General features: G+C 40.7%; 1 protein-coding gene across 9 annotated transcripts in view; it reads right to left on the minus strand.

Moving 5' to 3' along the window:
• Nucleotides 1-19,192, minus strand: part of TRPM3 (transient receptor potential cation channel subfamily M member 3) — a 471,646-nt gene that overhangs the window by 41,153 nt on the left and 411,301 nt on the right. For 8 of the 9 annotated variants that reach the window (XM_049795463.1, XM_049795465.1, XM_049795464.1 and 5 more), the window contains exons 10-16: nt 17,573-17,673; nt 15,627-15,761; nt 12,503-12,553; nt 5,817-5,957; nt 4,403-4,432; nt 3,148-3,437; nt 2,071-2,299 (exon numbers count right to left, since the gene is read on the minus strand). In XM_049795463.1, coding sequence (XP_049651420.1) covers nt 2,071-2,299; nt 3,148-3,437; nt 4,403-4,432; nt 5,817-5,957; nt 12,503-12,553; nt 15,627-15,761; nt 17,573-17,673 — 977 coding nt within the window. Of the gene's footprint in view, nt 1-2,070; nt 2,300-3,147; nt 3,438-4,402; nt 4,433-5,816; nt 5,958-6,101; nt 6,138-12,502; nt 12,554-15,626; nt 15,762-17,572; nt 17,674-19,192 lie in introns of all 9 variants that reach the window. The other variant, XM_049795468.1, reaches the window with a different exon arrangement.

Genomic DNA, 19,192 nt, shown 5'->3' on the forward strand with positions numbered 1-19,192 from the left:
GGCATGAGTGTGTGGATCTGAGAAGATAAGGCAAAGACCGCAATAGTAAGTGTTGATGTGCTCAGTTATGTGGTGGTCCCCTTAGATTTTGGTTCATTAACCTGGCAGCTGTGTAATGTTCACATTAATGCCAACTCTTTCTTTTCTGCCTTCCCTCTTTTATGATGTGGGAGTGCAGAAACCATTAAAATTACCTTGTGTGGATATATGCAATAAACAATGCTTGGAGTTAAGTCAGTAGTATAACTGAAGAGATATCATAATTATACAAAAAGAAGTGGTTCACAAGAACAGTAGCTTTTCCTGGTTTTGCTGTAATCTCATGGGAGATGATTTTGTTATAAATGTCTCCCCAAATGACAATGAAACCAGATAGTTAGCTTGTTGGCAGGTCAGGGAGGGTGACTGCTTGTGCTTATATTGACAGCAGCACGTGTGCTGTTGAAACCATCCTAAGTACCGCAGTCAGGAGCAGTTAGCGTATATGAACACTGTGCCCAGCCTGAGAAGAGCTGAGCATCAGGCTGCCTGCACTGCTCCTGCACTCAGCTTGTTGCAAAAGGATGTGCCCAGGGAGAGGGGGTTACGGGCAGACCTGGCTTCCCAGAGAGGCTATTTTTAAGGACAGGCAGGATTAACAATTTCCTCTCCCCCTCCCATTGGTGCTATACATCCCCGACAAGACTCTAAAGAATTACATTCAGCCTTCTTGCCGTTTGCCAGTTTCAACGGGAGAAAATTGTTCATGGGAAATAATCCATGACTCATGCTTGCAAGTTTATTTCTTTGCCATGCTGCCTCTTGCTTGTGTAGCTTGTAGCCTGCTTTAGCTTTAAACAGACCCTGCTAATGAGCTTCAGTGAAATAAAACACAAATGAGAAACTGAGTAAAGGATGCTTGTGAAGCCTTAATGTTACAAGAAGCTGAAGGGAAACAGAGTCTGTTACCTTCAGTTATTCATTGTGAAAGAAAGGTCTGTTTTACGGCTTAAGAGATACATGCTACAAAGAAGAAAGCATGCAGTGGGAAGTGAGTTGCTGCACTGATTCCAGTCCACTCAGGTTGACTATCTGCAAAGCCAACAGTGAACAAGGCGGGAGTCCCTCTGAAGGGCAATGGGCCTGTGAGTTGAGTCAGAAAAATAGGTAGTAAAGACGTCTCCAAATGCGAGAATGCTTTCTATCTGTAAGCTGAACAATATTTACACACAGCCCCTGCAGGAGGATGATGACAATGCTATCAGTGACTTATTCTCATTCATCACTGCCACTGGATGAGACCCATTACAATACCGATACACATACTCATAAGCGTTCTCCCTCTTAGTGAACATCTTTTCACACAGCAAAACAACTCAGCAGTTACGACTTTTCACGCACATGATTAATGCAGGAGAGAGAATCCCTTCACTGAAAATATTTCTCAGTCATCTGGAAAAGGCAGTTCCTGGTTATGTACTGACTGGTGGGTACTTTGGTGAAGGTGAAAGATGCAAGCCCACGGACACACATTCACCTCCCAGAATTCACCTTGCTCTGTTAGCAGTTTCGCTAATTGTGGAAAATTGAATTGTCCTCTAGATCCTCTAAGGTGGTCCCTTCAGGTCAATCATAAGGAATGTTGGCAGGGGATTGCAAGAAAATTGGTACTGCTTGCTGTGACCAGTTCTGGGGAAGTTTGTTGGATCAGCACCTTTCACTAGCGGTTAATTCACTTACACATCCTTTTTCTTTATTTATCTTTAAAATCCTTGGCTAACTCATCCAGTATCCAGGCAGGGTGACATACTAATCTCCTGGCTCAGTTCTTATTCTGATAAGTCTCACTGATGCCAGAGGGGGCTTTGAGAAAGGTGGTGAAAAAACTAAGTAACGTCCTTTGAACTTGGGTTTGTGATAAGCTCCCTGGTGAAAAAGTGAACACAGGAAGAATATACCCTGCTTAACATCACTACAAATAAGCACCTGAAATATGGCTAATTGAGCTGGTTATTACTGATTTATTGTAAGCCCTGTCACCATCTACCAGAACTTCTCTGACTGTTAATTTTATTTTAAAACAGTGCTGACCTTTAGGCCAGAATTTTTGCGCATCCGCAGACGACCCATCCACATGTCTGTGAGCAGCATTTGGCTGCAAGTGTGAGCAATGAAGTCCCTGTGCTTGGCTGCCACTGCAAGCTGCAGGCATGTGGCGTTGCTCCAGTTCTTCAGCTCGTAGGTCAGCAGTTTCATTGCCAGTTGCTCGTCCTGCTTGTATGACTGGTCCAACAGTTCCACCGCCAACTGTCCGAAGTCCCTGCAACAGAGGGATATTCATTCATTCCCACTAGCCCAAGCAGCCTGCTGCAGAAAACACCCCTCTGCGGCTGACAGTCTCTGCAAGGGGGTGCAGCACCTTCCATCATGCAAATCGTGATGTTGACTGTACATATGGAAACCCACATTTTCAAATGTGAGTGGCTAATGGTAGGCATATAAATAAGTGCCCCGACTTAGCAGTGATGAGCACCCACACCTACCAGCTGTCTGCTCCCACCTGCCTGCCCACCCCCCTGACATTTTCTAGCTGAAATCCTGTGGTTATCTGCAGCTTAGAGGATTGCTTCTGTGCTGTTTGCCCATGGCTTCATGGTCAAGTCTCCTGGAAAAACGAATGTCCGATACACTTTTTAAAAATCTGTGTCTCAGACTTCTAACATCAAGAAAGATTATTATGGAATCTAGTATCTTGGCTTGCTCACCTAAGCATAAGTTCTTGCTAATTAACACTACTGCCTGAATATTATGTTTGTAAGGATTTCAACAATTGTTCTGCTTGGGATGAACAGAATGTCTTGAAAAAGCACAGAGAAATGTTGCAGCCTGACTCTTGAGGCCTCAGGGGGAACACGTAGACAATATAGATATTCCATTGCCTTCTTGACACCTTCTCATTTCAGAAGTTATACTGCTAGCAACTCTGCTTCTCTGGCAGACAGATTGTTTAAAAGTTATTTAGACTTTAAAGGGGCTGCATTTTTCCAATAAGTTAGAAATGAAAGTGAGGTACAGATAAGCAAATTTCAGGGAGGTTCAGCAGCCTCTCTACTTTTTTTTTTTTTTTTTTTTTTTTACCTGGCAAAGTGTACATGAAAGAAAATTCACCTGGAATTATGGTTCAGCTCTTGGGATATGTCATCCACCATGTCATTTTCTGATGCTTCGTGGGCCATGGCTTTGCAGAGTTTACAGGCCACCAGTGCTTTAGCCATAGCTTCTTCCCCATGCTGCCAAAAGAAGAGGGCCATCTTCTGACGCTTCATCAGCACAGCCCACACCATCAGCTCATGGAATGGGAAAGGGAAATGATTGATCTCAGGGTCATCCAAATCAATATCAACTTCCTCTTCTCTTTTTTTTGTTGTTTTCCTCCCTCGCCGCAAAGGGACATCATCCTGTGAGAATTGTAGAGAAATTTTTTTCACCAGTGCAGGAACTGAATCAATTCACACAATGCATTGGAGTCAGTACCTGAGATATCAAACACATTCCCTGCAGGTGAGCCCCTTCATCTTTTTTGGACAAAATATTTAACATAGGAAAATGATGAAAAAGGTATTGGTCCATGCACTGTAATTAAGAAGTCAGTAACCCCATACCTAAACACAGGGAAAAAGAGCTTTGGACTATCACTCTGAATTATTCTTTCTCTCTAAGAACACAGAGCACAAACACACAATATCCACAATCATTTTGGAAAAGCCACCATTAAAATAAAGCTAAGATTTCACTCCAAATATAACATTTGTTGTAATGCATCAGAAAGTACCTATCCAGGGGATGTTCTGGTCAGCTGAAGACTCCCTCTCTGCTTATTCTTGTGTTTTCTCCCTTCATCTTCTCACAAGAGTAGGAATATCCTTTCTTCACTCCCATTCTGCCTTTGTATCCCTTGTTTATCCCTTCTTTCTGCATCTCTTTGTTGCTTCTATCACCTTTAGTTTCCTTCCCATTTTAGCCTACTGCTTTTATCACATGAGCTGATAGAAATTTGGCCTTTGTAAAGATTTCTGCATCATTCTCTGACACATTTTAAAGTTATATAGTTATCTGACTGAAATTCTGGTTGGTCTGACAGACTGAAACATTTTGTTTAATCTTCATGAAAAGAAAAATGATGCATAGAGGGGGCAGAGCCTTCTTTTCTCTCCGCTGGAGTTTTATTAAGAAATGTTTCTTAATTTGGCCCTTGTGTAAACAAGTCATCTGGATGAAAAATACAATTTGCGTTGCACATTTCTCGTAAAAAACTTGAAAACAACTATTGGTCCCTTCATTACAGTGATTTAAACATTAGCTTGATAGAGCTTATATTTGTCAAAAAAGGAAAAGACATTAAGATTTATCACAGGTCGCCTACCTCCATTCCCAACAGTTTCAGGGCTTTTGGCTGTACAAAAAAGTTAGAAAAATGTTATTTCTCCCAGAATGGTGATGAATAATCACAACTATATTTCTACACATACATACATGTGTAAGTATGTAACATGTGATGTATAACATATAATGTAGAGTATCTAACATAGACTATATTATATAATATAGGTAAAATAGATGTAATGCAATGTAATGTAATATACATGTATACATCAATCAAATAATTACATATTTATATTTAATTCAACCTTGAGTTTGACCCTATTTCACCAAAACATACAACAGAAGGCATACATTTGGGTTCAGGAACAAATTGCAGCTGGTTTGGGGCTGTGCTAGTGGAAAAGAGATAGGAATTACTGCTAAGGCGTGAATGGATTTCTCTGGAGTACATCAGTATTTTGGCCATTCCCCTGGCACACTTTTATTGACTGCTGTGGAGCTGCTCTGTATGTTGGTTCAGTATCTGTGAAATAGCTGCTCAAACGCTTTTCTTGATTGAGTGACGAAGAGAAGAAAGTGTCTCCCAGCAGCTACAATTACTACCTTTCCTCTCAAAAGTGAAGAAAGAAAGTGTAGAGAAACAAACAAACCCATTTCAGGTGTTTGGCTGTAATAATTTCACAGAGCTGTTGCTCTTTATAACCACTTAGAACAATAGTCAATGGTGTGTATTGCTAAAATCTGAACTGAGACAGGAAATGAAAATGCAAGGTAAAACTAGGCAAAGAATGAACTACAAATCTTACTGGGAGCCGTTGAGCTGATTTTTCATCACACTGGATTGGGTCGGTGGCATTATGGATGTCAATAAATATCTTTTGTTTTGGGAAGGTAGTAAACTCACTTTGGATTAATAGAATTGTAATCTATCAAACATGAAAACCACAAAAATACTGAACAGTGGTTTTGCCATGAGCCCACTGACTCTGCTGGAGCCACATCCAGCCAATAAAGCCAATTTTGAGTTACGGGTTTCTTTGCCCTGATACCTTCAGGCCACAATCAGGATGATGAACCATGAGATAGGAAATGCGTCTATCAAAACACAATTTTTTTCAACTCCAACTCAGGTGCCTTATGGTATTATTGGTACAGGTCAAGAGACTTGTCTAATTACAGATTTTAGAGCCAGAGGAGACTGTTTTATGTCCTGGTCTCAACAGGGCAGCAGAACCCAATAATTTTTTCATTAAATTGATAAAAATTGTAGCTTGTTTCAGTGGCTGGCTTGTGGTGTGTTATGGTGAAATAGCTGCTGGGTATAGAATGGAAATGAATCTGTAGACTGAATAGTGTGTGCATGTAGATCCCCCCAGAGTGGAACCATCTAAGATGCTGTGGCAAGCCCTGCCAGTGGGTGCAGTCATTTAGATGGCAAATAACTTGCTCCTTACCCTCTTGGGCCCAAATAAATTGTGGTACAGTGTTCTGAACCGCTTTCGTGTGTAATTGCAGCGATATGCTCCTCCCATCAGGTACTCTATGACCAATCCAATATCAATTAGACTTATCCGATAATCAGGAGGTAAGTTTCCCTGAAAAGAAAATAAGGAGGAAGGTGGGGGAGGAAGAAATGCTTATTACTGGCATTGTTAAATACACTTTATAATGATGTTAGAATAAAACAAATTAAATAGTTAAAAACAGGAATGTATTATTATGCTGGTTAATTAATTCACCTTAAAATAGATCCAACCGAAACCTGGATATTCTCGCTTGGAAAGAAGACATAAGTTAAATAAGAAGGTGAAGAACTTGTTGGAAGTAACAGAAGATAACGTCAGTACACAGTACTCATATTCTTCAGCTGAGGAAACAAGGAACACGACTGCAGAACAAAAAGCATGAGGATCAGCACACTTGAAAGGTCAGGCACAGTTGCTGGACTCTAGTCCTGCAAGATGGCACCTTTCCTGCACTATCTGTCCCCCACAACTCTCGTCCCGGCATCTCACGTCTCTGCTGGCATCTCTCTGGACTGCCTCATCTGCACTGCGGCACGGTGAGGTGACATCATGCAATGTCATTTGTTCACATGGAACCAGCTCCTGCATGTGATTTTCCCATCCTGCAGTGTCTCCTTCCCATGTTCCTAGAAAGGAAGGGCAGGGGGGGAAAGAGCTGTGTTGTCTACTCTAGAGCACTTAGGTAGCGCATGTGTTATTGTTATTGCTGGTTACTAGAGGCAAGGACAGTCTGTTAGCATTTGTTCTTGGGGTTATGTACAGATAAACATATATCTTTGCTGAAATTCCATACCTAGTATGAGGACAGCATCTGTATGTATGAAAGTCTTAATAAACAAAATACCTGTGGATAATTCTTTGGAGTTTTGTTCAAGAAGAAAAACTAGAGGCCTAGCAATTTTCCTAGATGGTCCCTCCTTGAAATCCCAACATATTTTACTGAAAGCCCCTCTAAGCACAGTAATCTTGCTACCTCGTTGCTGGCAGTGCCAGGGAGATTGTCTCCCAAGAGGTGAACTGTGATTTTGGCAAGGGTCATTAGCAGGATCCTGGAAAAGACATCTACATTCTTGCTCTTCTGTTAATTTTCTTTTCTTATCCTCTGTTAAATATAATATACATACACAATGTCTTCAGCATGCACCTTTTATTTTGAAGGGAAAAAGAATGATAAATACATCCACATCTTACTGCCCTCACTTTGTGAACTCCCTTGCACATATCTTTCTCCTCTTCACTGTCAAGCCTGAAAACGGCAACGCTAAGGGTAGGAGTTCTCCAATACTTAGGCTTGCAAAGCTATGAAGAAAGATCTCAGTAACAGATTGCCTCTTACTGCATATGAATCTGAGTCTGCCTTTGAGTTAACTGGGCATTTCTATTGCCCAGTAGCAGTAAGCCTGATGTGACACCTAGCAGGCCAGAAGAACTTCAGGGTGGGCTGGTCTCATGGATGTGCCAGAGAAATGTTCTTGGGGGTCTCTGGCAATGGAAGAACAAAACCCCAGCATGGGCACATCTGCTCTTCTGTTCTTCTGTTCCCCCCTGGGGACTCCACAAGGAAAACTCTGACTCCTTTACAGGAGGAAAGGGCTAATGAGAAGGGACTGCCCCCAAATGAAAGTTTCCCTCCTTCTCTAAATCACTGCCTCCGAATTGTTCGGATAACAGTTTATGGTTCAGTGAGCAGTTCCCTACCAGAAAAGAAGGCGTGATTCAGCAAATTGTGAATAGGTCACCCAGATCTAGGGATCTCATTAAGAACCCTGCGGATTTACAGAACCATCTCTGTCCTGTATGTCATTGTGCAAGAGGTGGGACTACAAACTGAAGGTGGAAAGAGAGGTAAACAACCCTTCTGTGAACTGCAAGAAAAAGAGAAAATTACTCTAGTAAAAAATTAACTTGTATAGTCAACATTGCAGAAGGACCAGGAAATTGTAATTGTTAGCTTCAAATTTTTTCAGTGCACTGTAATAAAATAATCACATTTTCTATAATGCTGTACAGCACAGATTACAGTTAGCCTGTAGCTCTTTTTATGTGGTCATCAAAAGAAGGTTAGTAATTCACATAGAGCAATTTTATGACTGCCATGTCTGGCTGGAAATATCTGCATGTCTGCAGATATGTGTCTGGCTTCTCTGCAGATGTGCTTATTAGATTCAGAGCAGAGAAACACTAATGGTGAACAGAAAGCAACTGGTTCTGCAGAAGAGATGAAATGGATGCAAAGATCCTCCTTCCTCTTCTACTTCAGCCAGAAGATTTCCCTCCCTGCTCACCACAGTACAAACAGTGTGCTGAAAGGTTGAGGAAGGAGAGAGGGAGGTAGTGCTGTGGTGTACCATGCCTAGGAATGGGCTGGAATTCAAAGGGACAGAAGATGAAGAAAATTTAGTGGCAAAAGGTGAGCTGCCAATTGTCTTTCGGTAACGTCCCTTAGCATATACTTTTGCACTCTTCCTGCTTTTAGCCAGTCGGATGGGCGGGGGAATCACTATCATTTGCAGGAATGCATATAAGCTTAGTTTATTTGAACCCAGTCATTCTTATTCTGAACTGTTTAAAGATAAATAACGTAAATCTGAAAATTAAATCCTGCTAAGTTTTGTTTGTTTGCTTGCTTTTTCCCCCAAATGTTCTTCTCTCTCCAGAATGCTTAAGGCAATGACAGTTTTACTAGGACAAGGATGAAGGCACTGGCAGAAGTGGGAGTTGTAGCTCCAAGACACAGTTGTAAGTTCTTCAACAGACTCCTGCTGTCTTAATGTAAGACACTAACACTGAATGCTTTGATATTATTAAGTGGCAAAAAATAATAGAGCAATTAAGAAAGCAGAACAGGCATCCGGGTGCTGCATGTGTCAGAAAGCATGAGTTTCTTGATATAGTTCTTCTGATTTCTAAAATTCATAAAGGGATTTAGATAAAAAATTTCCAATAGAGTAGCTCTAATAAAAGATGTATCTAACCCTCCCAGATAATACTGAAACACTTTACTATAGAAAAATCACAAATTGACAGCAGAAATATGTATTTTATAGACATAAACATACATACGGCTCCATGCTTAACACACAATTACTTTTCTGAAGTGATCAGCCCTAGTAAAGCCAAGTGGACCATACCTGTGAGAGGAGCTACACATCTGTCAAAGCACTTGCTATATCAGCAGACACCTTGAACTACCCTGGCAGTGGTGAGTCTGCTTGTAAATGAAGCACAGTGGTGCAAGTGGGCCAGCACCACTCCAAGAACAGCAAAAATTTTGATGGGCTGATTCTAGTACAACCAAGGTGGTCAGGAGTGACAGAGGAGAAGGTTTGACTTTCAGCTATGATAGGTAGCCCAGTTAATAATCAAATAACCTTCTAATGTTGGGACGAGTCTTCAGTGCTTATGCGTTATTCTTTTCCTGAAGAAACTTCATCTGTAAACTGTAGCTAATCAATTATAGTATTTTTTCACTTCAAGTGCATTTTTATATTCAACAGGTACTGAGCCTCTGATTTTGCATGCTGAGCTAAAAATAATGGTTTCAAAATTGTGTATATTGCTTATTAGTTCTCTGGAAACGTAAACACACATTGGCAGTCCAAAATAAACGCCTTTGAAAACTTGTATCACCCCAGAGAGGGATTAAGATATATTGATTATATACAATTTTTGGATTAAAGAAAAAAATTAATCTGTTGATTTCCACTGATCTTCGTTAGCTGGTTGAGCCAAGGAAGGATTTTTTAAAAAACAACCTGTAGAGGGCAACCTCCACTTACAGACAGGGTGTCAAGCGCGGCCACTGTTTCTTCCTGCTTAGGCTGGACGCATGGGTTTGTACGGTTTAGGGAAGAAGCAAGTCGGCGGTTTAGGGAAGCAAGTCGGCCTCGTACGTCAAATGCTGTGCCCTCGTCAGGAGATGTCAAAAAGGCCATCATGCAAATGATGAAGGCAGATTTGTCCCCGTATGTAGTTAAGGAATGGAGAGGATCGAAAAGAGAGATGAGCACGGTTGTCTCTAAAGCAGAGAGTCAGTCATTAAGAAGTGCTTTAAAGGTCTTGTTAATATATACAGAATTTAAGTGCACTCTGATTACTGTAAATTCTTTAAGACTGTGTCTCCAGGCCTTTGCAATATTCTGCCCAGGCTAACAGTCTTTAGAGTGATATTTGGAAATTCGAAGAGAAAATAAATTGTTGTCTTCTATGTTTGTGCATGCATGTGTGTACACACGTGTGTGTCTGTAAGCCACCACAAACAGGATGTGGTAATGTGACTTCTGTTGTTCCAATTCTTTCCTTTGTTAAGCAGGCAGGGTGGTCTTTCAAACACCACCCCCACCCCCCCACCCCCCCTCCCTGATTTATATAGCTATGTAATACAATAGTAGTAAATTAAATAATGCTTCAATGATTTGTAAGCATCCATTTTCTATTTGAGAATTCACAGTGATGCAGACGTAAATAACTTTTTATAGCATACACCCTTGTAAATAGCGCAGGTTTTAAAACTGGGAGGTATGGATAAAAAGCACAGAGTATGCATATCCCTTAACTGTTGTCTTAAGGTGACATACTATGGTTTTTGTATTTATATTTTGTGATACTGTAATTAAATCTGAGAGGTTAGGTATCTGGCCTCAAAATACATATAAACTCAAAAACCTAGCATCAGCAGTGTGGTCTGGTTTTCATGCACAGTGGGCCACTTAACTGTCAAACAGTGTTATCCATGAAGAAGTTATTTCCAAGGAGGTGTTTCCATTTAAACTGTTGTCAGATCTGCTGACTGATTTACAGCTTGGTTGACTGGTAGGGGATCTGCTCAGATTGCAGGGCTATGGTGAGCTGTCATTGTTCTCAGAGTGAAGCTTGGTTGTTCCTCATCACTGACAAAATGAGAAATACAGCCCCAGAGGTGCAGTATTCTGATTAAGGTGCTAAAGGCCTGCACCGGGCTGTTTGTTTTTAAAGCCCTTAACTATATTGTAATAAGAGTACACATTGACTTCATGTAGTGGGAATTACTAGAGACTTTAGATATGGACAGAGGAAAGAAAGATGCATTTATGGCAAAATGACCACCTCATAACATTTAACAAATAATGTAATATATAGTGTAAGTTGCTTATGCCAATGTCTATCGATATACACCTATGAGTACTGATCATCTTTGCCTATTTTGATGCCTTTTTTTCAAGAGCTCCTTTAAAAATACATCTTTTGTTAGGGCCTCAGGAAAAGATATTTATATTATTTAGTCATTCAACATACAAACTGCTTTGCCTTTGAAGGAGGGCTGGGAAAGGTCATACTGGGGAAGAGAAGGAGTTTGAAAAGGAATATATTTTAAAGTAAGAAGACAGAAGATGCTTGTTTCAAACCCTTATAGGCACATAAATACATGCATATTTAGTAAAAAAAATATTCTGGTAACTTGGGCTTCAAGAGAAGTAGCCAGTCTAAATGCATTCTAGCTTTACTCTGCTCCATCCAAGGGGATTTGTGCGTAAGAACAGTTTCAGTTTCTTCTGTATGCACGTCACACTTTGTAATGGTCACTTAATGTACTATATATAATTGAACAATGATGATGCCACATAACACACTAACCAAAGAAAACCACCAGTACCTCCCTAAACATAACTATTGGTTATTCTGTAGCATTATTTAACAGAAAGATGATATATCAAGCATTGCCACTGCTCTCCCCTAGTTGCCTTTGGTTCTGCTCAGCTGTCAGTGACAGAAGAAACCACCAAAACCTGTGCTCATACAAAAAAATCTCAATTTCTTTTTCAGTTTTCTATCTACTCCCATGTACAAAAATCTCCTTTCTCAAGTATGCTACCCTTGAGGTCTGACTTACATAATGTGCACGGTTGCAATCTGCACATGCTTTCGCAGAATATTCAAGCTGATGAGGTCAGTTGCAGACTCAATCTCCTTACTTGATCCATATATTTAGAGGATAAAGGATTTTCATTCATTGCTGCTGCTGTTAACACTCCTAATCCTGAACACATTCCTAAAGGCATTTGTTATCTCCTTCTTGTCACTATACCTTTCTATTTTTCTGTCTTGCCCTCCTAATGGCTCTTTATAATCAAGATACTTGAAAATAACTTCATAAAGGGGGAGGGGAAAGTTGCACTACTTCTTTTTGTATATTTCTGCTTAGTAAGATGGCAACAATATACCACACAACACAGAATGAGGAACTGTTTCAACAAATGAGAATCCAGCACAAGGATAAGGGCTATTTTACAGGCTCAGAAGTAAACTAACAACATGGAAATTAGCTTTGACAGTAGTTGCAGGTATGGAAAAATACAGATAACAGCATAAATCCACATGGTATGTAAAAGCCTACAATATGCTAGCAGAAGCGCTATTACCCAGGCATCTAAAACCACAGAGAAAGCAAGCCAAATAACTTGCTACTTGTGCTTTGTATGCAAAAAGTTCATATTCGGTACATACAAACAGGACATTCTGTAATGGCAGGGGAAGGAGAAGGCTTTGACTGAAAGCTCATGCAAAACAGAGATTGTTTCTAGCTCCAAAAAGCAATCATAGCATTATCTCCAACCTACCGTCTATTGGACTCTTACCTTTTTGACGTCCCTGACTAGATGATACAGAGTGTTGGATGGTCCGTGTCTCTGCAAAGGACAAATAAAGAAGAATAAAATAGTTTTGCATTGTTCAAAGACCTGCAAGATGTAAATGCTGAAATTGCTTTCTCACGTTTGTAGTTTAACAATCAGGCAACTGGCAGCACTTCAATTGTACAGTGTTATCAATAAAAAAAAATATCAATTACAAGAGCATTATTTCACCTGACTTCTCTTTTGTACAAAACCCTTCAGTAAGAAAACCACAGGAACTGCCTACTGGGTGAAAACTAAGGTCCTATATATGAGATTAGGCTCCTGGCTTAGGCAAAGCAGGAGCCCAGCACAATATACACAGCCTCTGCGAGAGAGTGGAAGATAAAAGAGCTGCTAATGTGTCACCCTTCCTGAAGTCAGGATCTCCACTTCCTCTGTTGGTGGCTCAGAGAGGCCCTGAGCCTGACATTGCATCTAGGCTGTCTCACCTGAAAGCCACTAACAGCATGCAGTCTGTGATTTTGTCCAGTCTTCTTTTGACTCCACCTGACACGCTGTCCTGGTTTCAGCTGGGATAGAGTTAACTGTCTTCCCAGCTGCTCATGCCCAGCCAGCGAGAAAGCTGGAGGGGCACAAGAAGTTGGCACAGGACACAGCCAGGGCACCTGACCCAAACTGGCCAACGGGGTATTCCATACCATGGGATGTCCCATCTAGTTTAGGAACTGGGAAGTGGGGGCAGGGAATCGCCGCTCGGGGACTGGCGGGGTGTCGGTCGGCGGGTGGTGAGCAATTGCCCTGCGCATCATTTGGACATTCCAATCCTTTTATTACTACTGTTGTCATTTTATTAGTTTTATCATTATCATTATTAGTTTCTTCTTTTCTGTGCTATTAAACCGTTCTTATCTCAACCCACGGGTTTTGCTTCTTTTCCCGATTTTCTCCCCCATCTCACTGGGTGGAGGGGAGTGAGTGAGTGACTGCGTGGTGCTTAGTTGCTGGCTGGGGTTAAAACATGACACACACAAAACATTCTGCAGCAGACTCCCACAATTCAATTATATGTTACATGGAGAAGTACTTTCTTTTCTGTTGTGTTTTTGACTGTTGCTGATATTTTAAGAGAATTTTATGGGAGGTGTCCTTGGCTGTAACTGACGATAGATGAGACCACTGCGTATGTGCAGAGTCAGTGTCTCCATATATATGTTGCTCTGCACTTGCTAACGCTTAATTTTATGTAACCCCATCACTAAGCATGATGAGACTTTCCTGTGATTCTTCATATGGTGCTTCAGATTTGCCTACCCTGAGTGATGCTAAATCACCTGCAAACATTGTCCCTTCTGTAGTTACTATTTTTCAGATCACCTCTAAACAGACTGAACAGCAGTGAACCCAGGACAGGGTCTTGGATGACCCTGGTCATAATGTCCTTTTGTGGTGAGAACAGACCATGTATTCCTACTCTCTGTTTTCTATCTTTCAAGTAGTTTTTAAACCACAAGTGCCCTTTATCTTCTATGTCATGACAGCTAAATTTCTTTAATAACCTTTGAGGTTTTCAAATATTGTCAAATAGGTTTTACAAAAACAGGCAGACCAAGTGCAACATCCTTATTCTCCTGCCTGTTGAATTCAGAAACAGCAATAGATTTCTAAGGCTTAACATTTTCCTACAGAAGCTGGGTAAACTCTTTCTTGACATAAAATTGATCCCCTTGTGTATTAATCCTATTATTTATTGTACTTCTACAAATTTGCCATGGCAGAAGTCAGATTCCCTGGTTTGTAGCTTCCCAGGTCACTCTCAGGGGTTATGCTGAAATCTGGTATTTTTTAACTGGCCTTGTATTTTTGTTGGATGCTTTAGGTCATATATCATAACTGGTAGTTTGGGCATTTCATAGTCTGGGTCTTTTGGAACTCTTGTATGAATAATTTATGGTGATTTTTATAGCGTACAATAAATTTGTTCAAAAAGGCCTTCTTTTAGCTGTAGAACTGAAGACTTTCCTCAGACTTACTCCCTGTAAAAACTGGCTTTGGTACAAGAACTACAATGCTTATCAAGAAAGCCTGTTCTTAATACATAGATGCATAGTGGCAAAGTTTAAGCCAATCAAAAAATCAGATGCGAACCTGTCTCAAGGGTGGCATGGATACCTGTTCCTCTATATTTTGCACAAATTTAATGAATTCTTTTCATATTTGATATTTTTGAAAGACTGAATTCTGGTCACCATCAGTGTGAAACATCTCTGGATAACAGCCCAGTGTGGCAGCTTATGATGGCAGGGCTTTGAAAAGTACTGGCAAAACCCCCCTTTTTTGAAAAGGGCTATGCACTATGTCACAACGTCTCTCCTGTTTAGACAGAACTAGCAATCTGAAGAACTAGACAATGCTTTAAGATTTTTTCCATACCACTTAAGCAATTTGAACTTACTGGTTTCTCTCAGTAGGCAATAATGATATGAATGTTTTGCAGTTGAGAACTTGGAAGCAATTTGAATCTGTGCAGTTTTATGTTCATTTTAAAAGCAAAGATACAGAATTTGCAAACAGGATCTTAAAAGTCAAAACTATCATTTTTGGAACATTTGGTGAGAACATGGGGAAAGTGCTTCACTGTAATGGGCCTCCTGAAATCATCGGATTTCACCTTTAAATTCAGAATATTATCCCAAGAAGTTTGTTTCTATATGTTTTCTAGTGGCTGAATTTGATTAACAGTTAGCAAGATTTTTCTGAAACTGTAAGGACTTATACTGCCAGAAGTCATGTATCACGATCCTACAGGTCCTAACTTGCCAGTTACTGTCTTCCAGACAGTGCCATCTGTCTAAATCTCAGGTCTATCATATTGGAATTACAATGACCAGAAATCAGCTGGCACTCTGTGGGGTTTAATCCATGTTTTACAAAATCTGTACAGCAGATTAGGTGGGCAAGACACAGTCTGTTCCATTACATAAGAGACAAAGCTAAGAGACAATGTGGACTTCCAAATCTCCACAGCAGGTGTTGGCTGCCTTGTGTATCATCATGTTGTTGTAATATGAGTGGAAGCTAGAAAAATGAATATAGAGATAGAAAATTTGCCTTAGGTTGGCCCTACCGTATTGTACAATTCCTCTAGCCGGGAGATGGTGAGAAAACGATGCATGCTTACTCCATTTTCTATGAGTAATTTCACAAAATCCACTCTGTCCAACACCAGTGCATCCAGCATTGCTTGCTCAAGAGAGCCCACCTGCAAAGCAAGCAATTAATTCAGGTCATTCCTAGGCATCACAGGCTGTATCTGGCTGGTCCGGACAGCCTGGCACAAGCAGGTGAATCCTGTCAAAATTCTGAGGGTTGCTCTTCTAAGCTTAGAATGGGATAATCACAGTCTTAGTCTATATCGGTTTCTCTGATTCAGGGCACCATTTAAAAAATGAGTGTCAGAATGTTAACATCCTCTAGAAAATCCAGATTAGGACCAAGGAACTGGAACCCAGGTAACTGGTGACCACACCTCCACAACATTCACCATTTCATTATTATCTTTATGTCTTGTTTTCCTGACAAACTTTTTATATATATTGGGTATATTTGTTATGTGTACACACACTCACTTTAATTCTGCCTTTACTAGCTTTTTCCTCTGTTTGTGGTGTGGAAGCTAAGGGAAACTTTGACACCCAGGAAGCAGAAATAGCTTCACAATTAGCATTTTTTTCAAGGGCCAAATGCAAGAAGTCTTCTTACACAAAATCTCTCCTTTTCTATCTCTTGCAGGCTGGGGATAGTTAGAAGGATGAGAAATTATCTCATACTTCCAGCTTTTAGCTTGCAAAATGATTGCAGCTTGCAGCATTTATGCAAATTTTTGCTATAATGTGGTGATGGAGCAATAACTATAAGGACAGCTTTGTACCATTAAAAACCCTCCCATGTTTTGATGCATACTTATGCCCAATATTGAAGACAAGATAAAGTATAGTCCTGTTCACTTCATAACTGAGAATGCAAGGATTTGTGAAACTAGCTTTAAGGGGCAGCAAGCTCCAGAAACTACATTTAAAGCAAGCATATTTAAACAGAAGCTTTTCCTTTTGTTATAATTTTTCCATGGGGAGTTGTAAATGCTCATGTAATGATAGCACATGAAATTATCATGACAGTGACAAATGAAGTGTCACAGTAATGAATATTGTGATCCAATTAAACCTTCCAAATGAAGATACGGTGGGCTTTAAGGAGCTACAGGGACAGAGACCTTCTGTTTTTTTCTGTGTGTCTTCCACCACTGTAAAAACTGCACCACAAGCCGGGAGCTGACTACTGTTCCTCTGCCTCACACAGCATTCAATAACTTCTCTATTTACAGCCCTCCCATTCCTGCAGAGAAGTTCTGCCCAGGGTGCCCCTCAGGGGAACGTTGTTGGCCAGGGAGCCTGTCCCCACAGCTGGCATCTGGAGCTTAGGATGGGGCAGATGTGAACGAAGCAGGCAGGTTGATGCAGAGCAGCACTGGGCAAGAAATTAACACCAGCTCAGGTCTGGAGCCACAGGACTTCTGTAGTAACATTGCTGATCGTCTCTCGTGGTCCACTTGGTGACCTCCAACATTTGTGTAGCATGTTTTTGACATCTGATCATCATCAAATTCAGTATTGTATATAAAAACATATTGCTTGAAGAGCAAAAAGAAGTTTTGCCCTTCCTTTAATTTATAGCCTAACATTGTAACATGGCTGTTAACAGATACTTGTTTTTCTCAGCTTGCAGAATCATTGCTTGGTAGCACAGAAGCGCTGCTTCCCGTTTCTTTAAAGGTGTGGTCTCTCAGCGTTAAAGTATCGCTAGATGTCACCATTTACTTGAGCAAGCGAACATACTAACACCTCTGTAACCGTGCCTGCCTGCGGTAGCTGTGAATGGGAACTTTGTGTTTGGCTGGGAGCATGACTCAGTGTATTTTAAACTCTGTTAAAACCACCGCCGCCAACAGAACGGATTTAATGTTGTGTAGGGTTTAAAGTGTTTTCAGTAGAAGATGCTGTATATATACTGTACCGGCCACTGTTGCCCGTAAATAAAGATCTGACTGCGGGCGATGTCTACTCTGTTCCAGGCTAATGCTAGGCTCAGCTGGTCGGGAGCAGATGCGTTAGCTCCTGTGTATACAGACAGGGGTGCAGGGACGAGAGGAGGAGGAGAAAGAAACAAGACATACTTTAGACTCAGTCAACAGACCACATGGTAATTCCTCTTTGTCAAAAGTCTCACAGATGTCCACATGTCATTTTTGCCACTGATCTCATATTAAAACAAAACCAAACCTTCCATTGCCTCTGTAATAAAACACCGGTTCTCAAATCTGAATCCATCATTCTCAGATTGTCTTGTAAACATCAGTCATTTCCTCACATCCCCCTTGAAAAATACAGTAGGTACAGATGGTATTGGCAGGTTGGGGTGAACTTGTTTCCCTCCTCTTGTACAGGCAGCAAGAGCAGAAGCCAGGAGGGATACTGATCCAGCTGCAGGAATACACACACACATGCACACGAGCGCACACATACGCACACATGTACATCTAGCAATTACAAACAGGCTCAACTCACACAGACCCCACCGATTTCAATAGTAATGCATTTTATGCACATCTTCTATGCATTCCCACCTGATAAGGTCGGGACCCTGTACAAGAAGAGGAATTTCTCCTCTACCTATTTGTACTGAGGGGTCTTGGTGGGATGAATTTCCCTTCACACATGCAATATTCATGTAACAAAGCATGCTATAAAGCTGGTGTCGAGGTATAATATAATCAAATTGAATAAGAAACTATGCAGATGGTAAGATAGGTCTGCAGTTGTTTGTTTTTTGGAAAGGGGACTATGTTTTTCCCTGTAGTTTTAATGGATGCAGAGGGACATTCCTGCCCTGCTGTGCCTTTTTAATATTTCACTAAGGAGTTAATGGTTATTAGCTGATTTGTAATAATAAAATGGTATTTTGTTCTTCAGTGTCACAGGGAGAATTGGCCCAAAAGAACTGATCAACCAAATAAATAAAGAGCCCTTCAACTTTCAACTACATAGCTGCTTGCAGTAATTAGGTGATTGTATAAAGGCTCATTTTTTAAAGGCCTCATACCTCCACTGTTTTCTGGTCTCTGTTAATTCTTATACTGATACCATGGAGCGAGGACAAACAAGAGATTTTCATTACTTCAATGCATTTCTGTCTCCATTTCAGTACTATTCAAAATCACGCACTGTTCCAGTTGAAAGTGGACTCTGAAATTGGAGGCACAGAAAACATGAAGCATAACAAACTGGCTGCTGCAATTCTCTGTGAAGGATCAGTTCAGCAGACCTTTGGGAAGCTTAGCCTACAGTTTAATTTTATAACTCTCAACTTTGCAGTCAGTTCACTGCCATGAAACTTTGCCAAATAACTTGGCAATATCTACAGCAATTATTTGGGAGATGGTGGACTGTAGATCATGCAGATCGCTTTCATTTTATTGCAGAAATGAGCTCTGATAAAAAAGGTAGGTGATGCAGGAGCAGCATGATAGAAAGAAATGAAGAAAAGAAGAAAAACCAATGAAAACAGTAAAAGCCCTTTCTGTGACTAAGAAGTACCAGGAACACCCCTTTGCGTAAGACACTGCTTCTCATTGCT

Source organism: Accipiter gentilis, chromosome Z (genome assembly GCF_929443795.1).
Source record: "Accipiter gentilis chromosome Z, bAccGen1.1, whole genome shotgun sequence".
Classification (NCBI taxonomy): Eukaryota; Metazoa; Chordata; class Aves; order Accipitriformes; family Accipitridae; genus Astur; species Astur gentilis.